A 16,871-nucleotide genomic window follows, 5' to 3' on the forward strand; every position below is an offset into this window, starting at 1 on the left:
CATCTACAATTATGAATGTCTATGTGCAGCGGTCGCTTCGCTATTCAGGCGAATTCAAATCCAATTGCTTCTTTGCCTTCTTATAATGTAAAGAATCAATAATTTTCAAATTATTATTCTCCATTACTAAGGCATATTAATATGTTTTTAAGTACTATTTTTTAAGTATCATACAGTAAAAATATAAACGTCAAAGTTCAAACATGGCGGCCATAACATTATTTTACATTTCAAAAATAGCAAAATTTTTGTAAAAATTATGATTGTAATTGTATAATATACATATATATTGCAATTTGACAAAATATTTTTCCAGATTTTTTTTTCTAAATTTCTGTTTTTTTTTTAATGTAATTTTCATAGTTTTTATTTGAAATAAAGCATACTATGTTTCTTGCGGTGGTATATTTATAATAATACCATTTGATAATGTGTCATTTACTGTAATCATGATGTCAGTTTGTGTGACATTTTGGACATCGGTGTCAGTCTTTAGTACCATTATTGGTGCCATCATGCCGTTCCCCACCGGCACTGTGGGAGTGTTAGAATCATTAATATAATGTATTGGGTAATGTTTCTTCAAATCCCTCATTAGTCGAAACTTCATATGACATACTGAACACCTAGAAAGAAAATTAGAAATAAAATTAACTATACTCATGTGTACTATTGCCTAATCACCCTTAACTTGGGGTAGGTTCCCAGCCCCTCGGTGGGGATGATGATGATACTCATGTGAAGTATTAAAACTCCAATTTTCCTTTAAAGTATTAATGCTAGAATTACTAATAAAACATTTCATAGCTTTCTTTTGTATAACTTATTGCATATTAAGTATTAATAAAGTTAAATCATATTACTTAGAAAAAAAATCATTTTGACGAGTGCAACATCTTTCAAATATAGTCGATTTAAGAAAAATTCATCCATCCATCCAAAACTTCGCTTTTATATAACTAGCTGTGGTCTACGACTCTGTTAGCGCGCAGTTTAAAAAACTTAATAAGTAGCCTATGTGTTTTACATCTATGTCAAATTTCAGCGAGATCCATTCAGCCGTCTTCAATATACTTTCTAACAAACATCCATCCATTCATTCGTGCTGTGTTGTTCTACTTACTGGTATATATCCTGTCCGACATGCATGCGCATATGTTTGATGACGTCATTGCTCTGTGAGAAAGCGCGCTCGCAGTACCTGCAGCGGTACGGCTTCTCCCCGGTGTGCACGCGCTGATGACGCTTCAGGTGGTCTTTGCAGTTGAACCTAGGAATTAGTGGAATTACACCTTAAATATGAACTAGGATAGATATTTATAGATGGCAACGTTGTGTCGACTCTGTTAGTAAATGTTTTAATCTATGATCATCTGTGAATGAATAATCTATGGCAATTTGTCATAGATTATACTTGAAAGTGAAGTGTAGTGAATCCAAAGTAATGAACAATTTCCAAATAAGATATGACGTACAGGTCTATATTACCAGGTCATAAAATTAAAAAAAAAACTTGACCTTGTTATGACATTGATTATGACGTTAAATTATAATTTCAGAAAATTGGCGGTTACTATTTTATAATTAAATTTAAAATATTAATATTTTCTAAGTAAATTAAATTGAATTGAATATAGGTTTAAAAAAGTTAGTAACGTCAAACGTTTAATGCAAGAAATGAAAACGCAAAAGTTTGTCAAGTCATTTGTTTATCGAATTTGTTTTGTTTTGGAATGTTCTTGTAATGTTAACGTACCTCTTATCACAAGTGTCGCAGGCGAAGGCCTTAAGATCGCGATGTATGAACTTATGCTTCTTTAGTGAATTGGGTTTGGTGAATGCGGCGCCGCACTCGTCGCATTTATGAGGATGCGCGTCTGTATGCGTCGCTATGTGGCTTACCATCTGACCTGTAAAATAAACATAGTTCCTAATAGGAAAAAAAAACAATAAAAATATATCGTAAAATGATTCTTAAAAGGTACCATCAGACTTACATGTACAGTCAGCTGAATTAATATGTAAACATTTAGTAAGCTTCAGAAAGTTGAATAATTTTGATTTTAAAAATTCGTACGCATGAATAGGTCAACGAGTCCATGTTCTTGACGAATATGGGCAAAAGTATTTTTGATATCACATACAAGTTTCTAAAGTTTATAAATGTATAAAGATTTAGGCAGTTGACTGTACAATAAACTTATGTCTAAAACGTATAGGGTGAAAGGCCCTCACAATACAGCCAAAATGGCGAAAATCAAATAGACACAAAATAACACGGCTTGTAGCCTATCCGGTGGGTATAAAAATCTGTATCGTAACTGCCATTGTCTTTAAGTGTAACCGTCGGTTTTCACTGTAAAATACTACTCTGAAAGCAATTTATCGCAGCCATGGAAGCCCAATCTAAAAGAGGTGAAAATAAACTCTTAAGTCATTCTTACCTTTAGTACTAAATGTTTTAGGACAGAATGTACATGAGAACGGCTTGACACCGGAATGTCGTATCATATGTTGACGTAGATTAGAATTGTTTGTAAAGCTTTTACCACATTCAGAACATAAATATGGAGCTTCTTTTGTATGTACCCTTAAATGTTCCTTCAAACTACATAATTGAGAGAAACCTGAAAATTAAAAAAGTATCATTTAATATTATTACATATAAAATGGCTTATAAAAATTGATAGAATTGGATACAAAGACATTAAAAGAACTGACAATCTTAAGTGATTTTACTGCATTAATCTTACTAATATAAAATAGCTGTGGCCTCCATCCGCACTGATTTAAAAAAAAACTTAATGAGTAGTGTGTTCCAGACTATGTTCTACATCTGTGTCAAATTTCATCGAGATTCATTAAGCTGTTTTGAGCTGTTCCGGAGATATCTTTAAACAAACATCCATCCATTCATCTTACTAATATTATAGATGCAAAAGTTTAGATGCCGAACAGAACAGCCTGGAAGAACACATAAGCTACAAAGTTTTTTTTCAATTACGCGCGGACGGAGTCGCGGGCGCCATCTAGTATTGTGTATAAAAGGTTTTTATGTAAATGTAATTACCTTTATTGCAATATGAACAAACATGGGCTTTGACTTTGTCATGTTTCTTTATATGTTCTATAAGTTGATCTTGTCTTGTATAAGATTTGGAACATTGATTGCACTGGAACGGTCTGTTTGTGGAATGTAACTTGAGATGGCGTTTCAAAAGTGATTTCATCGAGAACATTTTATGACAATAATCACATTCAAAGTTTTTATCTTTTGTTACATAATTCTTATGTTTCCTTCTATGTGATATTAATGCTCGTTCTTTATTAAATGTTTTATCACATTCCTCACATTTGTATAGTTGGTCTGAATAATCTGATTCACCGAATATATCTATGCTGTCATAATCTGTTTCTAATTTAACTTTGGTTTGTTCTATTTCGTGTGTTAATAAATGGTTTAAATATCTCTTATGTTGTGTATATTGTTTTTGACATGTGGGACATATGTAAAAATCATCTTCGGTTTTTTCAATCTTAGGAAATATTGAGTTATCACAGATTTTCATCTCATTGTATGTATTATCATCTTCGTCCTTTAATTCTTCTTTTAACGTATTATCTAAGTATATTAACTTTTTCAAATTATCTTGAGATTTCAAAGCATTTTCTCTGAATGTTATTAAAATTTTTAAAATATTTGCACAATCCATACAAATGTTTTGTGGTAGACCATCTTCTTTTGTGACCTGGAAAAATGTAGTAAATATAAATGCAAAAGTTTGGATAGTTTGTTACCAATAAACTCCCAAGATGACTAAAGAAATCTGGGTGAAATTAGGAAAGGTAGGACATAGACTACTCATTTTTTTTTAAAATTTCACAGGGACAAAGTTGAGTGCATCAGCTTGTATTTAATAAAATAAGCTAACAATATTGTCTATACCTAAAGTATGAAAAAATAATGTTGTTTATTTTTGCACACCCTACCCTTTATATAAAGAAACATAAGATGTCCCTATCTTTCTTTTTATATAAGATCCAATACTCTTCTTTCAGAATAACAAAATGTTCTCCGAAATGGATACATTTTTTGCTACAAAGTACCATCGAACCTGGATAAGTGAGAATAACTCACTCTCCTTGAGTTGGTTGGTTTGACAAGACAAAAGATTGGGTCTTATCCCTCTCTTTTTGGTATATTGGTGATAACTCATCATGATAAATAACATAAAAAATTACCTGACAAGTTGAAGCTGTCTCAAGTGCATCCACATATAACATATCACAGTTATGTTCCATCTTCATAGGAACAAATAAATTCACAAGATCACCATGATTTTTCATACATGTTCGACATACAACTGATATATCCACCATTTTCAAACATTAAGATTTCTCACTGTAAAAAAGAGACTTAAGATCAAAATAAAACTAAACTGGAGCTCTGTTATCATATAAATCATATATTATATTCAATATCAAGACTAGATTACTAGAAAGTTTGCCTATATCTTTTAATGGTTTACTATAACATTGATTATCTACGAATACTTTAAGCTTTTATGTTGCTGCAATTACAAACAAATGTTAAGTTTAGCTTTTTTCAAAGTTATTAGTGTATATTCTGATAAAAAAATAATTAATTTTATTTGTTTTGTTTCTTTTTAGTTAAAGCAATCACTATTGATTGTTTTGCTTAGTAAGTTTAAATAAGCAAACGTAACTACATACCGATTGCAAATAATAAAATCAGAAGTCCTTCTCACAATCACAATAATTATTAGTAATTTAAAACAATAAATAAGCCGAGTTTGACGAGCCAATAAAACAATTTTCATTGAAAATTGACATTTCGCATTTTGATATCAATTGTCAATGTCACAAACATAAGCAAATCAAAGATTTCTCTTTTTGCAACAACAACTATCTCCGTATTGTACCAGTCAATTTATTAAATAAATGATATGGAATCAAAATGTAAAATAACATCAAGTTTCGTTGGGACTGTGAAAGTTGACTTTTGATATTAACAAAGAATTTAACAATTGACGAGTCGATTAATACCTTTATATGCTCTTTGTCTGTCAATGTCAAAGTCATCTGTGGTTGAAAGATGCTGTGATGTCTTGCACGAAGTTAGGACAAAAAGGAAAAATTGGAACGCAAGTTATTTTTATAGATTTACAAATTGTCCTACTGTAACTTTAGTGATAAAGTGTTAAAATTTATTTGCTATGGACGATATAGTTTTTATTGGTGACTGGGTAAAAGACAGGGTTTTAGGATCGGGAAGTTTTGGAATTGTTGTATTATGGAAACATAAACATACAGAGGAAAAACTTGCTATAAAAACTTGTAAATGGGGCCCCGAGCTAACCGCGAAACACAAAGAAAGATGGACCAAAGAGGTAGAGATGTTGCAATGCTGCAACAATCCCAATATAGTTGGAACGAAAAATCTGCCTGCGGAATTTGTTGTAGGCTTAGAGCGTGCCAATCCATCGAAATTGCCCATACTTTGTATGGAATACTGCAGTGGTGGTGATTTGCGACAAGTCTTGAATAATCCCGACGCTTGTGGTGGCTTAAAGGAATCCCAGGTGCGACAAATTCTTAGCGACATTAGAAATGCAATGCAATTTTTGCATACAAACAAAATTACACATCGCGACCTAAAACCTGAAAATATAGTGCTGCATATTTTAGATAATTCAAATAACCAAGGGCAGAAGAAAGTTGCTTATAAACTTATAGATTTAGGATATGCTAAAGAAATTGACTCAAACTCTGTTTGTGCCAGTTTTGTTGGTACTTTACAATATCTTGCACCAGAAATTTTCTACAGTAAGACGTACAGCAACTCTGTAGATTTCTGGTCTTTTGGACTTTTGGCATTTGAGATTATTTGTGGAGTTAGACCATTTCTGCCATATTTGGCACCGGTTCAATGGATGCCCCATGTTAAGAAAAAATCCCATGAACAAATATGTGTGTATGAAACATTTCATGAAGACATAGAGTATTCAAATGAAATATTTTCAGAGAATAATATATCAAAACCATTGAAATCATTAATGGAGAAATGGTTGCAAGTTGCTTTGGAGTGGGATCCTAAACTACGTGGAAGGGATGCACCTTCCAAAGTTACATTCAACATACCATCAGAGGAAAAGGAAGCTGCTAGTAAAGTTGTAATATTTGATCTACTTGAGGCTATATTAGCTAAGAAAATTATTCATGTTTTCTCAGTGACAACTCTAACAAGTCTTGCTTATGAAATCAATGACTCTACAACAATAGAAACATTGAAAGCCTTGATTAGTGTGGACACCAAAATTCCTGCTCAGGAATTAACATTAATTTCAACGACAACATATGTTGATCTTGGAAATAATGATCTAGTTTCTATATATTGGAATGATACTGCAACTCCTATGTTATATGCATATGGGAAAAAAACTATTATTGACGATATAGAACCCATAGTACCGAGTACTGTAAGAAGATGCTTAGAACATCCCAAAGCCTTATACAATTATAAAAACAGTCAAAATCTATACAGGAATGGATTATTTTTCATTCTGTCCCAAATGAAAATATATGATTACCTTATAAATGGCTTATTCGCAAGAGCTGAATCATTAAAACATAAAAGCAAGCAACTTCTTGTGAAACATAACTCTGTAGATAAAGCCTTAGGGAAACTTCTAGCTCAGAAAGAGATTATTATAAAAATGACTGAAGTGGGAATGAAACATGTGGAACATCTGAAAGAGAACAGTATCGGTACTAATTTCCTTGGTGGTTTTGAGAAAATATTCAAAGATGTAAATGATCAGTCGGAGAAAACTGATAAATTGGAGACAGCTTGGGCACAGATATCAATTAGATTGCAGTCAGCGGTCAGAAGGAGTAACGAAGCAACTTCTTCTGATCTTAACAACTTTGTAACTAAATATAACTTTACAACAATAGTTACTAATGCTATGCGTGCATATAATGCATTTAAAAAGAATGAATTTTACAGCGAGAATAGATCAAAAGATAATAAGAGTCAGTATTATAATGTGTCTGATATTGTACGTGCATCATACGATTGTCTAAAACTCAGAAGTAAAATACTGATGGAGATGCAAAACCATGCATTTATACTTAAATTGAAAGACCTATCTTTGGAGTTGTCTAAAATTGACGATGTCATCATAAATGCAGCTGACAATACTGATAAACTTTCCACCGGTGTGACAACTTTGATGGATGATTTGACATCATGCATGTGGTCTACAATAAGTCTTGTTATAAGAGACGCAGGAGATATATCTGATCTTCCTTACAGTGTTGTGTCTTTCCAAAAAAGGGATTTTAAAATTGGAGCACCGGTGTCCAGTCATTACATACCTCATAGAGAACAAGATTCACAACTGAAATCCCTTATTCAGGAAAGTTTAAAGATAAGAAAAAATCATGCAAGTCTTTGCGAAAGATTAAACTCGCAGCATATGTCTTTGCAAAAAGCTACATTTGATTTTAGTTTCTTAAAAGATGATAGTGTTTGATGAGATATATAAATATCCAAAGAATTTAAAATGTGCCTTAAACTAGTATTTAAGAGATAAGCATTTGTTGTGTTTATAATTTTCACATTTATTTTGTTTTTTTTTTTTTAATGGTAATGTTTTTTTTCTTGTGTGCGGTTTATTTCTAGTCATTGAAAGTCCTTTGAGAAGATTATATTTTTTTATTTGTTCAAATAATAAATTTACAATTGATAATAAAGAAATTTATAACAAGAACATGTTTATTAAATTATTCAAACTTTCGTGAGACATTATACTAAACTAATATATATAAACACGGCTAAACACTCACGTATATTCGTCCGGTGGCGAATAGTTTCGAGCCCATCGGGGGCCCTTCATCAGGATGAGTGGTACTGGTATTACTTTGGTATGATTTCAGTGAGCGATGGGCCGCGTCCGCGAAATAATAACGAAACTAGTCGATGCCGCCGCCGGACGAATATACGTGAGTGTTTAGCCGTGTTTATATATCAGTTAAGAACATGTTTAGTTTTTTTAATGGAAACAAAATTTTAAGGTTAGGTAAAATTAATTCCTGTAAACTGTTCTAACCAGTCCTTAAATTTAGTCATATTTTGCTCTAACTCATGGATACTTGGCGGTGTTTGTAAGTATTCTTCAGGTGCAAATCTAGGTTGAGGACTTCCACAAACATGCAGCCATATAGCGAATAATGCATCATCGATTGTTGCTACAGATCTACGACAAAGTCTTGCCGAAGTCAAAGAAACTGTCACCAAAGCTTCTATGCTTCCGATTGTTGCTACTTTTGAACTCTCCCTTCTTGCCGATAGAAAATAACTCTTTAAAAGATTTTCAGCAGACTTATCCAGACTTACATGAACTCCGGCAATCAAATTAATATAGGCCATGAGGTTATTTATAGCCGTTACTTCGTTTTTACTCTTTTTTTGCCGTTCTAAGGAGTTTTTAAGCAAAAATTCTGCTATGTCATCGTAATCTTGACCACAATCCCGACAAACAATATCAAATACACTAGATAAATTATTAAAAGGTATTTTCTTAGACTCATTTGATAAAGCCCAAACAGCGCATTTTAATTGAATTTCACTATTTTCTATATTGATTTTATTGGTTTCCAAAGTTTTGAGAATAAAAGATAATTGTTTCTGATTAGACCGATACAGAGACAAAGGTAAAATGCAAATTCCACCCGATCCACCTATCATTGATAATTGGACGCTAGTATGCGGACCTAAATACACTGACCTATTAGTAAATTTTGTAGCTGCAGACATTATTTCTAAGACATATTTAGTTTCATGACCTGTTACTAAAATATTAATTATAGATGACCCTAATAATAAATTAGCTTTCACGCTGACTAAACTAAGTAATAAACTAATTTTAATATGCATGAAACAGTGTAATGGACACACACGAACACCTATCGTGGAAGCGAGACAGTAAATAAATTTCCACGGGACACCTTCACAAGTTTCAAAAAGCTGTTCAATGTCTCCGGGAATTGGATAAGTTATTGGTGCAGGCAAGATAACGCTTTCCTCCACAGACCAAACAGATTTATTATTCTTTAAAACCACAACATAAAGATTATACATATTTCCAACATTTAACTTCGATATTAAATCGTCAACAATGAAATATTTCTTTGGTAAATATTCATCATTCGATATAAAAGTTGCACTAACTTTTTCTCCACATCTTCGTAAGCCGCTATTTTCAAACAAAACGCTACGACAGACGTAACATTTCGGTGGTGTTTTCGGAATAAATTGCAGAATAACTTCATTACCTTCACATGCTTCAGGGCATGACCAAACTGTATGAAAAACGTAAGAATTGGGTTTAGAAATATCAAGAAGTAAACCTTTTTTGACCATTATTCCTCCATAGTATGGTTGCTTCTCATTAGATAAGAACTGTGGTACGCATTTAAGTCTTAGATTTGTTGCCACTTGCATTAATCGTACGTTATTTTTGTTTTCACTATCTATTAAATTGATACATGCAAATAATATTTTGTTACAAATATGTTGAAATTGCAAAGGTTCTTGTATCAAAAAGTCCCCAAGCTCGTGAAATACGTTAAACAAATCCATGACGTCAATTTCGAGTAAATGCCGTAGCGGTGGAAATTTGTTAGTGCCTTTGTCAAGACACTCATCTAAAAACGACTCACAGCTATTAGCCATTTCAGTTAATACGCGCCTTTTGTCCAGGTATAGCAATAATTTATATTGTAGATCCATATTGCTGCTTATATTCAACAGAGAGACGGTTACTGTAAAGTCTGTTAGGAAATGAACATGTATTTTCCCGCCAACGTTTTTCGTCATAAAGAATTTAAAAAAAAAGTAATTTTTTTAAAGATTTATGAAAATGACAAATGAAGATTAAGAAATTAAAAATAATTTCTTAAAATAAATTGGATATCGACAAATGAAAGTAAGCTAGCGTAAATTAATGCGAAATTAATGACATTTTTTTTAAACAAAGCCGAAAGCAAAATCTTTTCAATTAAAAAAAACATTATAGATGTTGGTTGCGGCTCAGTTTCTAAAAAGTTGGCAACAAATAAAGACATACTTGATAAAAAAAATTAAAGTCCCTTATGTGAGGTTATTTAATATTTTAACCATATCGGTACATAAAACTGGTCTCGTAATGTTAGGATCGCGGTCATAAAGATCAGAGACAACGGGTCCTTATTTAGTGTTATTTAGATAACGAGATACGCGGGATATAATCTGTTGGATTTATGATACGATCGTCACTTTGCAACACTTGAGTCGCCTACACGGGACACGGGGCGAGCCCACGCGATCCAGATACCAAGGTCAATTAATACCTACATAGCCAGATATTTGATGAAATTTACCGGAATTAAAAGTTAACAACCGCGAAAGGAATTAAATAAGTATAAAAATTATGTTTTCTCAGTTCAAGTAAATAATTACTGTTGAAATATCATTTTAATTCGATAGCTTTAATAAAATTAATCCTAATTTAATAACTTTCACTTTTGTGTTTGCGTGGCTGTGTGCATGTCATAGCAACTAGGGAAATGGATGAAAAAAAAAGAAAGTCAGATGACCGCAGCTAAAAATGTCAGGTTCAGATCATCAGGCGCGTTTGGGCCACCGTCCGGAGCGTCACAGGTCTGCGAATTACAGTCTCACGCCCTTTTAAACTCCCTAAAGGCATGGTAAAAAAATATGGCGCCGTAGAAATAACGGTCAGGGCGTTAATAGTAACACAGTTACTGTAGGTCACATAGTCATTTACGCCTTTTTTGTGTTGATTAACGGCCCATTCATGTAACATAATTAATAGTATATTATTTTAATTAGCGGAAGTTCTTATCAACAAAACATAATAACGACCGTTTTGTCACCTACGCGCTGTGCTAAAGGCGACCGCCCACACTAACTAGCAAACGTAAGGCAAGGTAAGCCAACAATTAGCTATCAAAGTACACATTGAACGGAAATGCCGAAACCAATATGCTAATCCAATCAGAACGACCTCACTCCGCGCTTTGCCGCCTTTTCATTCATTGTTAATTGTACAATTGTCTACATAAGTGCAAATAACACAACACTATTTTATTATAATTTTGGTTTTTGGTTATTATATGTCTGAAATGTTTTAGGTTTAATATTAAAACAAAAGTTAACTGTAAATTAGTAGCGAGATAAATGTTTCGATGAAATAAGATCTTTAATGAAATAAATTAAACAAAAAGCGTTCAATATAAATTGTTTTTGAAAAGAAAACTAATGAAAACATCGACGCGGCAATTTTCTCTGTTTCCTTCCTTAGAGTTAAGCTCCGTACTTAAGCACTTATTGCATTGAGCTTACTTAAGTTTAAGTGGGCGGAGTGAGCGTAATTTTGGTGCGCGGGCGTCGAGTGCGGGGCGGCTGTACGGCGGCGGCATTGCGGTGCAGCAGTGGCCAGTAGTGCGGCGGCACTCGATGCCAGATCACGACAAATACCAGCTGCGGCCGCGGGCTGCGCGCGCCCGTGAGCCTCGCGCCCGCCGTCCGCCGCAACCACTCAGCAAATACCGCAGGAAGACAGCCAATGCAAGAGAACGGAGTCGAATGCGGGAGATCAACCGCGCCTTTGAAACTCTACGGCAAGCGGTGCCGGCTGCAGCCATCACCGGTGCCCCGGTGCCCTGCGAAAAGCTTACCAAGATCACCACATTGAGGCTCGCAATGCGGTACATCACCGCCCTCTCTGCAGCTTTGAGAGACTCCAGTCCGGACCGCGAGAGTGAGACCAGACCTGAGTGTTGGCCTTCTGACTCCAGTACGGATCGTGACACAGAGAACAGACCGGACCGCTGGCCGTCACCTCTTTGCTCGGACCTTTCCGAGTTCTCCACAGGGCAGGAGACGCCGTCAGAGTTCGCGGAGGATTCCCTCTCGCCCTTCGACACGTTCTTCGCGGAGTTTGACTACGTGGACGTGGACAGAACTTTCGCGTGACAGTGCCGTGTTGTGCCGGACTTGCTAGGTATCCATACAGTACGTTTGCCATATTATTAATTAATTTTATATCATAGTCTATCGCATTATTTTTTTTTTGAGATTTTATTAATTTATATTATTTTTTATAAAATAAATTGTTTTCGTTGTGATTTTTACTTATTTATTTATTCATATATAAAGCTCCAGATTCTTTTCATTTACAATTAACGATAATTCAGTGAGAATTATCAACAGAAAACACGATACAAATTGTAAGATCTTCACGGTACTAAATAAAAAACAAACTATTATATATTTAATTAACGAATAAAAACAATGAAGGCTTATTAAGTTAACAAGTTACTGTTAATGTTACACTGTTACTTTACTGTTTCATTAAATTTACCCTAAGTTACTCCCGCATGCATCAGCTTTCAGTCCAAGTCTTGTCAAAAGCTGTCTAGCCGTTTAGATTAACCGGAACAAACGCGCTCATACGGACACACAGACAAAAACTTTATATAAATATAATATTCATTATAAGTAAAATCAGATCACATACAGACACTCCAATTTTACTAATTGAATAGAAGTTAGCGAACTTAGCGTCAATAGCTTAATAGTTAAGCATAAGAACATTTGAACAAGTAGTCGCAGATTGAGAAAAAATGAATGAGAAAAAAAGTGTTATAAAAAGTTTTAATATGACAGAAATAAAGTCTCGATTGTTATAAATACAAGAAAATAATTTACTTTTATATAGTACTACCTGTCGCCCGCGACTCCGCCCGCGTGGATATATAAAAAAAACTTAATTAGTGTAGCCCATGTGTTCTTTCAGACAATGTTCTATACGTATGCCAAATTTAATCGGGATCCTTCCTCCTTCCTCCTCCTCCTTCAAACACCTATCCATCCATCCACATCACATCCATCTATACATTCGCATTTATAACATTAGTAACTTAAATAAAAAGCAGCTCTTCAAGGCAGAAATTCGGAAAAAAATAAAAAATGTATAAATAGTATCCTATGTCCGTCTCCTGGCTCTAAGCTACCTCCTCACCAATTTTCAGCCATATCGGTAAAGCCGTTCTTGAGTTATAAATTGTGTAACTAACACGACTTTCTTTTTATATATATAAGATTTTATTGCAGGTGATAAAAAATAAGTTACATATTATAATCTTTTTTTATATCTTATTCTTTAAAAAAATCCCTGGAACTATATCACATTAAGTTCGACACAGTTTCAAAACTCGTTTGCCTACACTTTAAAAGTAATAAAATGTATTTTTGTCAGTCGTTACCAATTTTATATTATTATAAATTACTTAATATTAAGAGTATTAAGTTTTTAATATATTTAATTGTAATAGAGTATCTCGTCGATTGAAATCGATGAAATATATAATATTTTATATGAAAATTGTCAAAATTAATAAAGAAACTAGAGCCGCAGGCGACGATGCTGTCTGCAAGGAATTAAAAAAAAATTAGTAGTCTATGTGTTCTTCCAGGCTATGCTCTACATCTATGAAAATTTCAGCGAGATCCATGCAGTCGTTCTGGAAACATCCATCCATCCAAACATTCGCATTTATAATATTAATAAGATATTTTAAACGATAAGTACTATTATTTTTGTGAGTGTTCACATTAAGTCGATGACGATGACTTGACATCACAAACGTGACAAAAATCACTACAAAAGTGATTCATTTGCTTCTACACTGCACATCCAAAAAAGGATAGATAGGTTGACAATCGAATTGAAGTGGACATCGAAGAACGGACTTCGTCGAACGGACGGCAGCAAACGTATACAAATAGTTATTCTGGAATTATGGTCACAAGCTGCGAATTTAAAAGCTAATTAAACAACGGACGATCGAATCTTAAATCGTTCGTAGCGAACACCTCGCAGAAGCGGATGAGAACAGCTCAAAATTATTTGAAATTATAGATCTACGCAGCGTTGGTAGGCCTCCAATAAAACAGACCAATTCGTTGAAGGTTTTAGGGCCTCTGTTATTACTTCAATAAAAAAGCAAACAACATAAGTCAAATATTGTCTTGAGGTTTCTCAAAGTATTACTCAACGCGAAACCAATGGCGCGGAATAATCGTTACGTGTAACTAAATAATGGATCCAGGAAGCGTGGGCACGACTTACGAATGTTACAGAGTCGCATCTCAAACGATGTGTCATGCTAGATAGAACCTTGTTGCTGTAACACGGCGCCTTGCCCACGCCAATCGATCTCTCTCATTGTTCTTCTAGTTGTCAGAACGAAGATAAATATATTGCTAGAGACACCGTCTCTAGAAATAATCGTGGATGTTCCTTTATTCATCACAGTTATAAGTCCACGTGTTTGCCAAGTAATAGAAGAGTTAAGAATGCAAGAGAATCGGAAACAAATGAATAAATGGATGGCGTTTAGACATTTCTCTCGTCCGATTATAATAGTCTAGTATGAATTTAATACTTACATTACTCTTGTAGCCATATGTAGCTTTAAATTTTAAGTATATTTTTCAATATCAGATTATTGTCACTTTCCTTACAAAACAAACAAAAACGTAGTGAAAAATTACATACATTTCGGCTGTCAAACAGCCTTAGGAAAAGTCCTTTTATTTAAATTTCTTGATCTTGTCACCCTACTAATTGCTTATGTTTTACGGTGATTATAATCTAAACTATAATGAGTGAATCATTAAAAGATGCACTTTGTAAATTCAGACATTAATTGTTAAAATCCTTTGGCGCGAATGACGTGCTTTCGTTACAAAGTCCCGTGTCAGAATAAATAGTGAGGGGGCACAAACGTCGACATTTTAATAAGTGTTGGTTCAATACACTGCCACATTTTCGGATTTTCTTCCTAACAGTAATAAATGATTCAAGCTATATTATAAAAGCGATTCAAATCAAAGCAGTAACTATATCATCTTAACTTTTTTCTGGAATAAATCAAAAGAATAAAATTCATCACCCCTACATTAACAGGACACAAATCACAAACCTCAAGGCAAAGCTGAAAGCTCAAGGCTTGGCTAATGACAAGCGCAGACGTGTTTGTCTTCATTAGGAGTGTCAGTATTCCTGCGCCCGCGCACGTAGTACATCAGATAATATCACCACACATTTAATATGAAACGAGTCCTATTTCTTTACATTAACTATGAAGTGTTCACAAATTCTTTTTTTTTCTTGTTATTTAGAGATATGCCGAAGGTGTCAAATAGCAAGATAACTACAAGATTCTGGATTTATCTTGATTTGCGATATATTGTTTCCTTCTTCTCTTTTTTCAACGGTGTCCATCTAAGCCAAATTTCACCGAGGTCCGTTAAGCCGTCCTGGAGATACCTTCAAAGAGATATCCATCCATCTAAATATTTGCATTTATAATTTTGGTAAGAAAAGACTCAAAGGCCGGCAACGTATCTGCGGTTCCTCTGGTATTGCTGATGTCCATGGGCGTCATGAACACCTCGGTGTTCTCTTGTAAAAAAAAAAGATAATTAAGATAGATATCCCAAATTAAATAAATAAATGATGGTCACATTAGTTCACACACTTAGGGCTGATGCTAAGAACCGGTGCAATTTGAAGCAGCCCTATATGACTTTATCGGATCACGTGGGTGGCACATAATTGTTATTACTATCATTTAATAGTAATACTCATTTATTTTAAACGAACACCACTTTATCTAAATAACCAATCCAATACCTTATACGAAGTTTGAATGCATAAAAGCCATCATAAGGAAATAGATAGGAAATCAGGAAACAACTACTTGTTTAGTTTACTTTATCCGATTGTTTGATATTTTAAAAATAACTTATAGTTTTAGAAGTTTCATCATCACCATTGAAGAGCTCGGAGCCTTCCCAAAGTCAGGGGTAACTCGGCGTCGACCACACTGGCCCAGTGCGGATTGACTATCTTCACACATATAATTGAATTTCTTCTCAGATATGTGCAGGTTGCATCACGATGTTTTCCTTCACGGTAAGAACGTTGGATAAATATACGTATGTAAATCGGAAATCGAAAAGCACATTGGAATATGGCTGGATTCGAACTCAGTACCTGCAGATTGCAAGTCAAGTGCTTGACCCCTGAGCCACCGAAGGTCTCAATGCTTTAGATGTCTAGGAACTATTATTAATTAAGTAATAAATACATCCTTCTAAACTAGTTTTAACAAAGAAGTTTGTATGTAAATATGATATGTTATTTAGTAATAGGATTTCCGATTCAAGATCCTGTAATTTAAAGCAATAAATATTTGTAAATTTTATTTTGAGCTATTAAATAATCTTAATATTATAAATGCGAAAGTTTAGATGTATGGATGTTTGTCTGTTAGAAGGTATCTCAAGAACGGATTAACGGATCTTGCTCAAATTTGGCACAGATGTTTAACATAGTCTGGAAGAACACATAGTCGAATTATTAAGCTTTTTAATTTCCGTGCGGACTGAGTCACAGGCGACAGCATGCTAGTCATATAAAAAGATTGATTGAGGATAATGAACGTTAGAAAAAATTAAATAATTAAAGTTATTTTAGCTTTCATATTACGTAGATTTTAGTACTTATTACAAAAACATTTTTTTTTTTGAAACAAATCTGTTTGTTTAAATACAGTATATAAAAATACAAAACTTATGCAATAATCGTGTCATGCAATAAAGATCCAAAGAGTGGTATCCCGGCTCATGCCCATTTCGGTTTAAGCGGATTGCTTTCCCGCCAAATACGGCCGCCATGACAGTTCACTGAATTATGTGATTAAATGACATG

The 16,871-nt window shown here is 33.9% G+C and overlaps 4 protein-coding genes across 4 annotated transcripts; 2 read left to right on the forward strand and 2 right to left on the reverse strand.

The window, feature by feature from the left end:
• Positions 1-316: 316 nt before the first annotated feature.
• Positions 317-4,769, reverse strand: LOC106113638 (zinc finger protein OZF). The gene is made up of 7 exons (XM_013306475.1): positions 4,735-4,769; positions 4,243-4,402; positions 3,071-3,749; positions 2,445-2,627; positions 1,757-1,910; positions 1,124-1,270; positions 317-626 (listed from the first exon to the last, which is right to left on the reverse strand). The coding sequence occupies exons 2-7, from the start codon at positions 4,378-4,380 to the stop codon at positions 386-388; spliced, it is 1,542 nt and encodes a 513-aa protein (XP_013161929.1). The 5' UTR covers positions 4,381-4,402; positions 4,735-4,769; the 3' UTR covers positions 317-385.
• Positions 4,770-5,117: 348 nt separating this feature from the next.
• Positions 5,118-7,708, forward strand: IKKbeta (inhibitor of nuclear factor kappa B kinase subunit beta). The gene has a single exon (XM_013306902.1). It carries the CDS (start codon positions 5,238-5,240, stop codon positions 7,557-7,559), a length of 2,322 nt encoding a protein of 773 aa, XP_013162356.1. The 5' UTR covers positions 5,118-5,237; the 3' UTR covers positions 7,560-7,708.
• A 378-nt stretch (positions 7,709-8,086) lies between these two features.
• Positions 8,087-9,817, reverse strand: mei-218 (meiotic 218). Its single transcript, XM_013306560.1, has one exon. It carries the CDS (start codon positions 9,815-9,817, stop codon positions 8,102-8,104), a length of 1,716 nt encoding a protein of 571 aa, XP_013162014.1. The 3' UTR covers positions 8,087-8,101.
• A 1,577-nt stretch (positions 9,818-11,394) lies between these two features.
• On the forward strand, positions 11,395-12,145 carry LOC106113681 (helix-loop-helix protein delilah). Its single transcript, XM_013306537.1, has one exon. The coding sequence runs from the start codon at positions 11,546-11,548 to the stop codon at positions 12,062-12,064; it is 519 nt and encodes a 172-aa protein (XP_013161991.1). The 5' UTR covers positions 11,395-11,545; the 3' UTR covers positions 12,065-12,145.
• Positions 12,146-16,871: the final 4,726 nt, after the last annotated feature.

This window comes from Papilio xuthus, unplaced genomic scaffold, assembly GCF_000836235.2.
Source record: "Papilio xuthus unplaced genomic scaffold, Pxut_1.1 DF828177.1, whole genome shotgun sequence".
Lineage (NCBI taxonomy): Eukaryota > Metazoa > Arthropoda > Insecta > Lepidoptera > Papilionidae > Papilio > Papilio xuthus.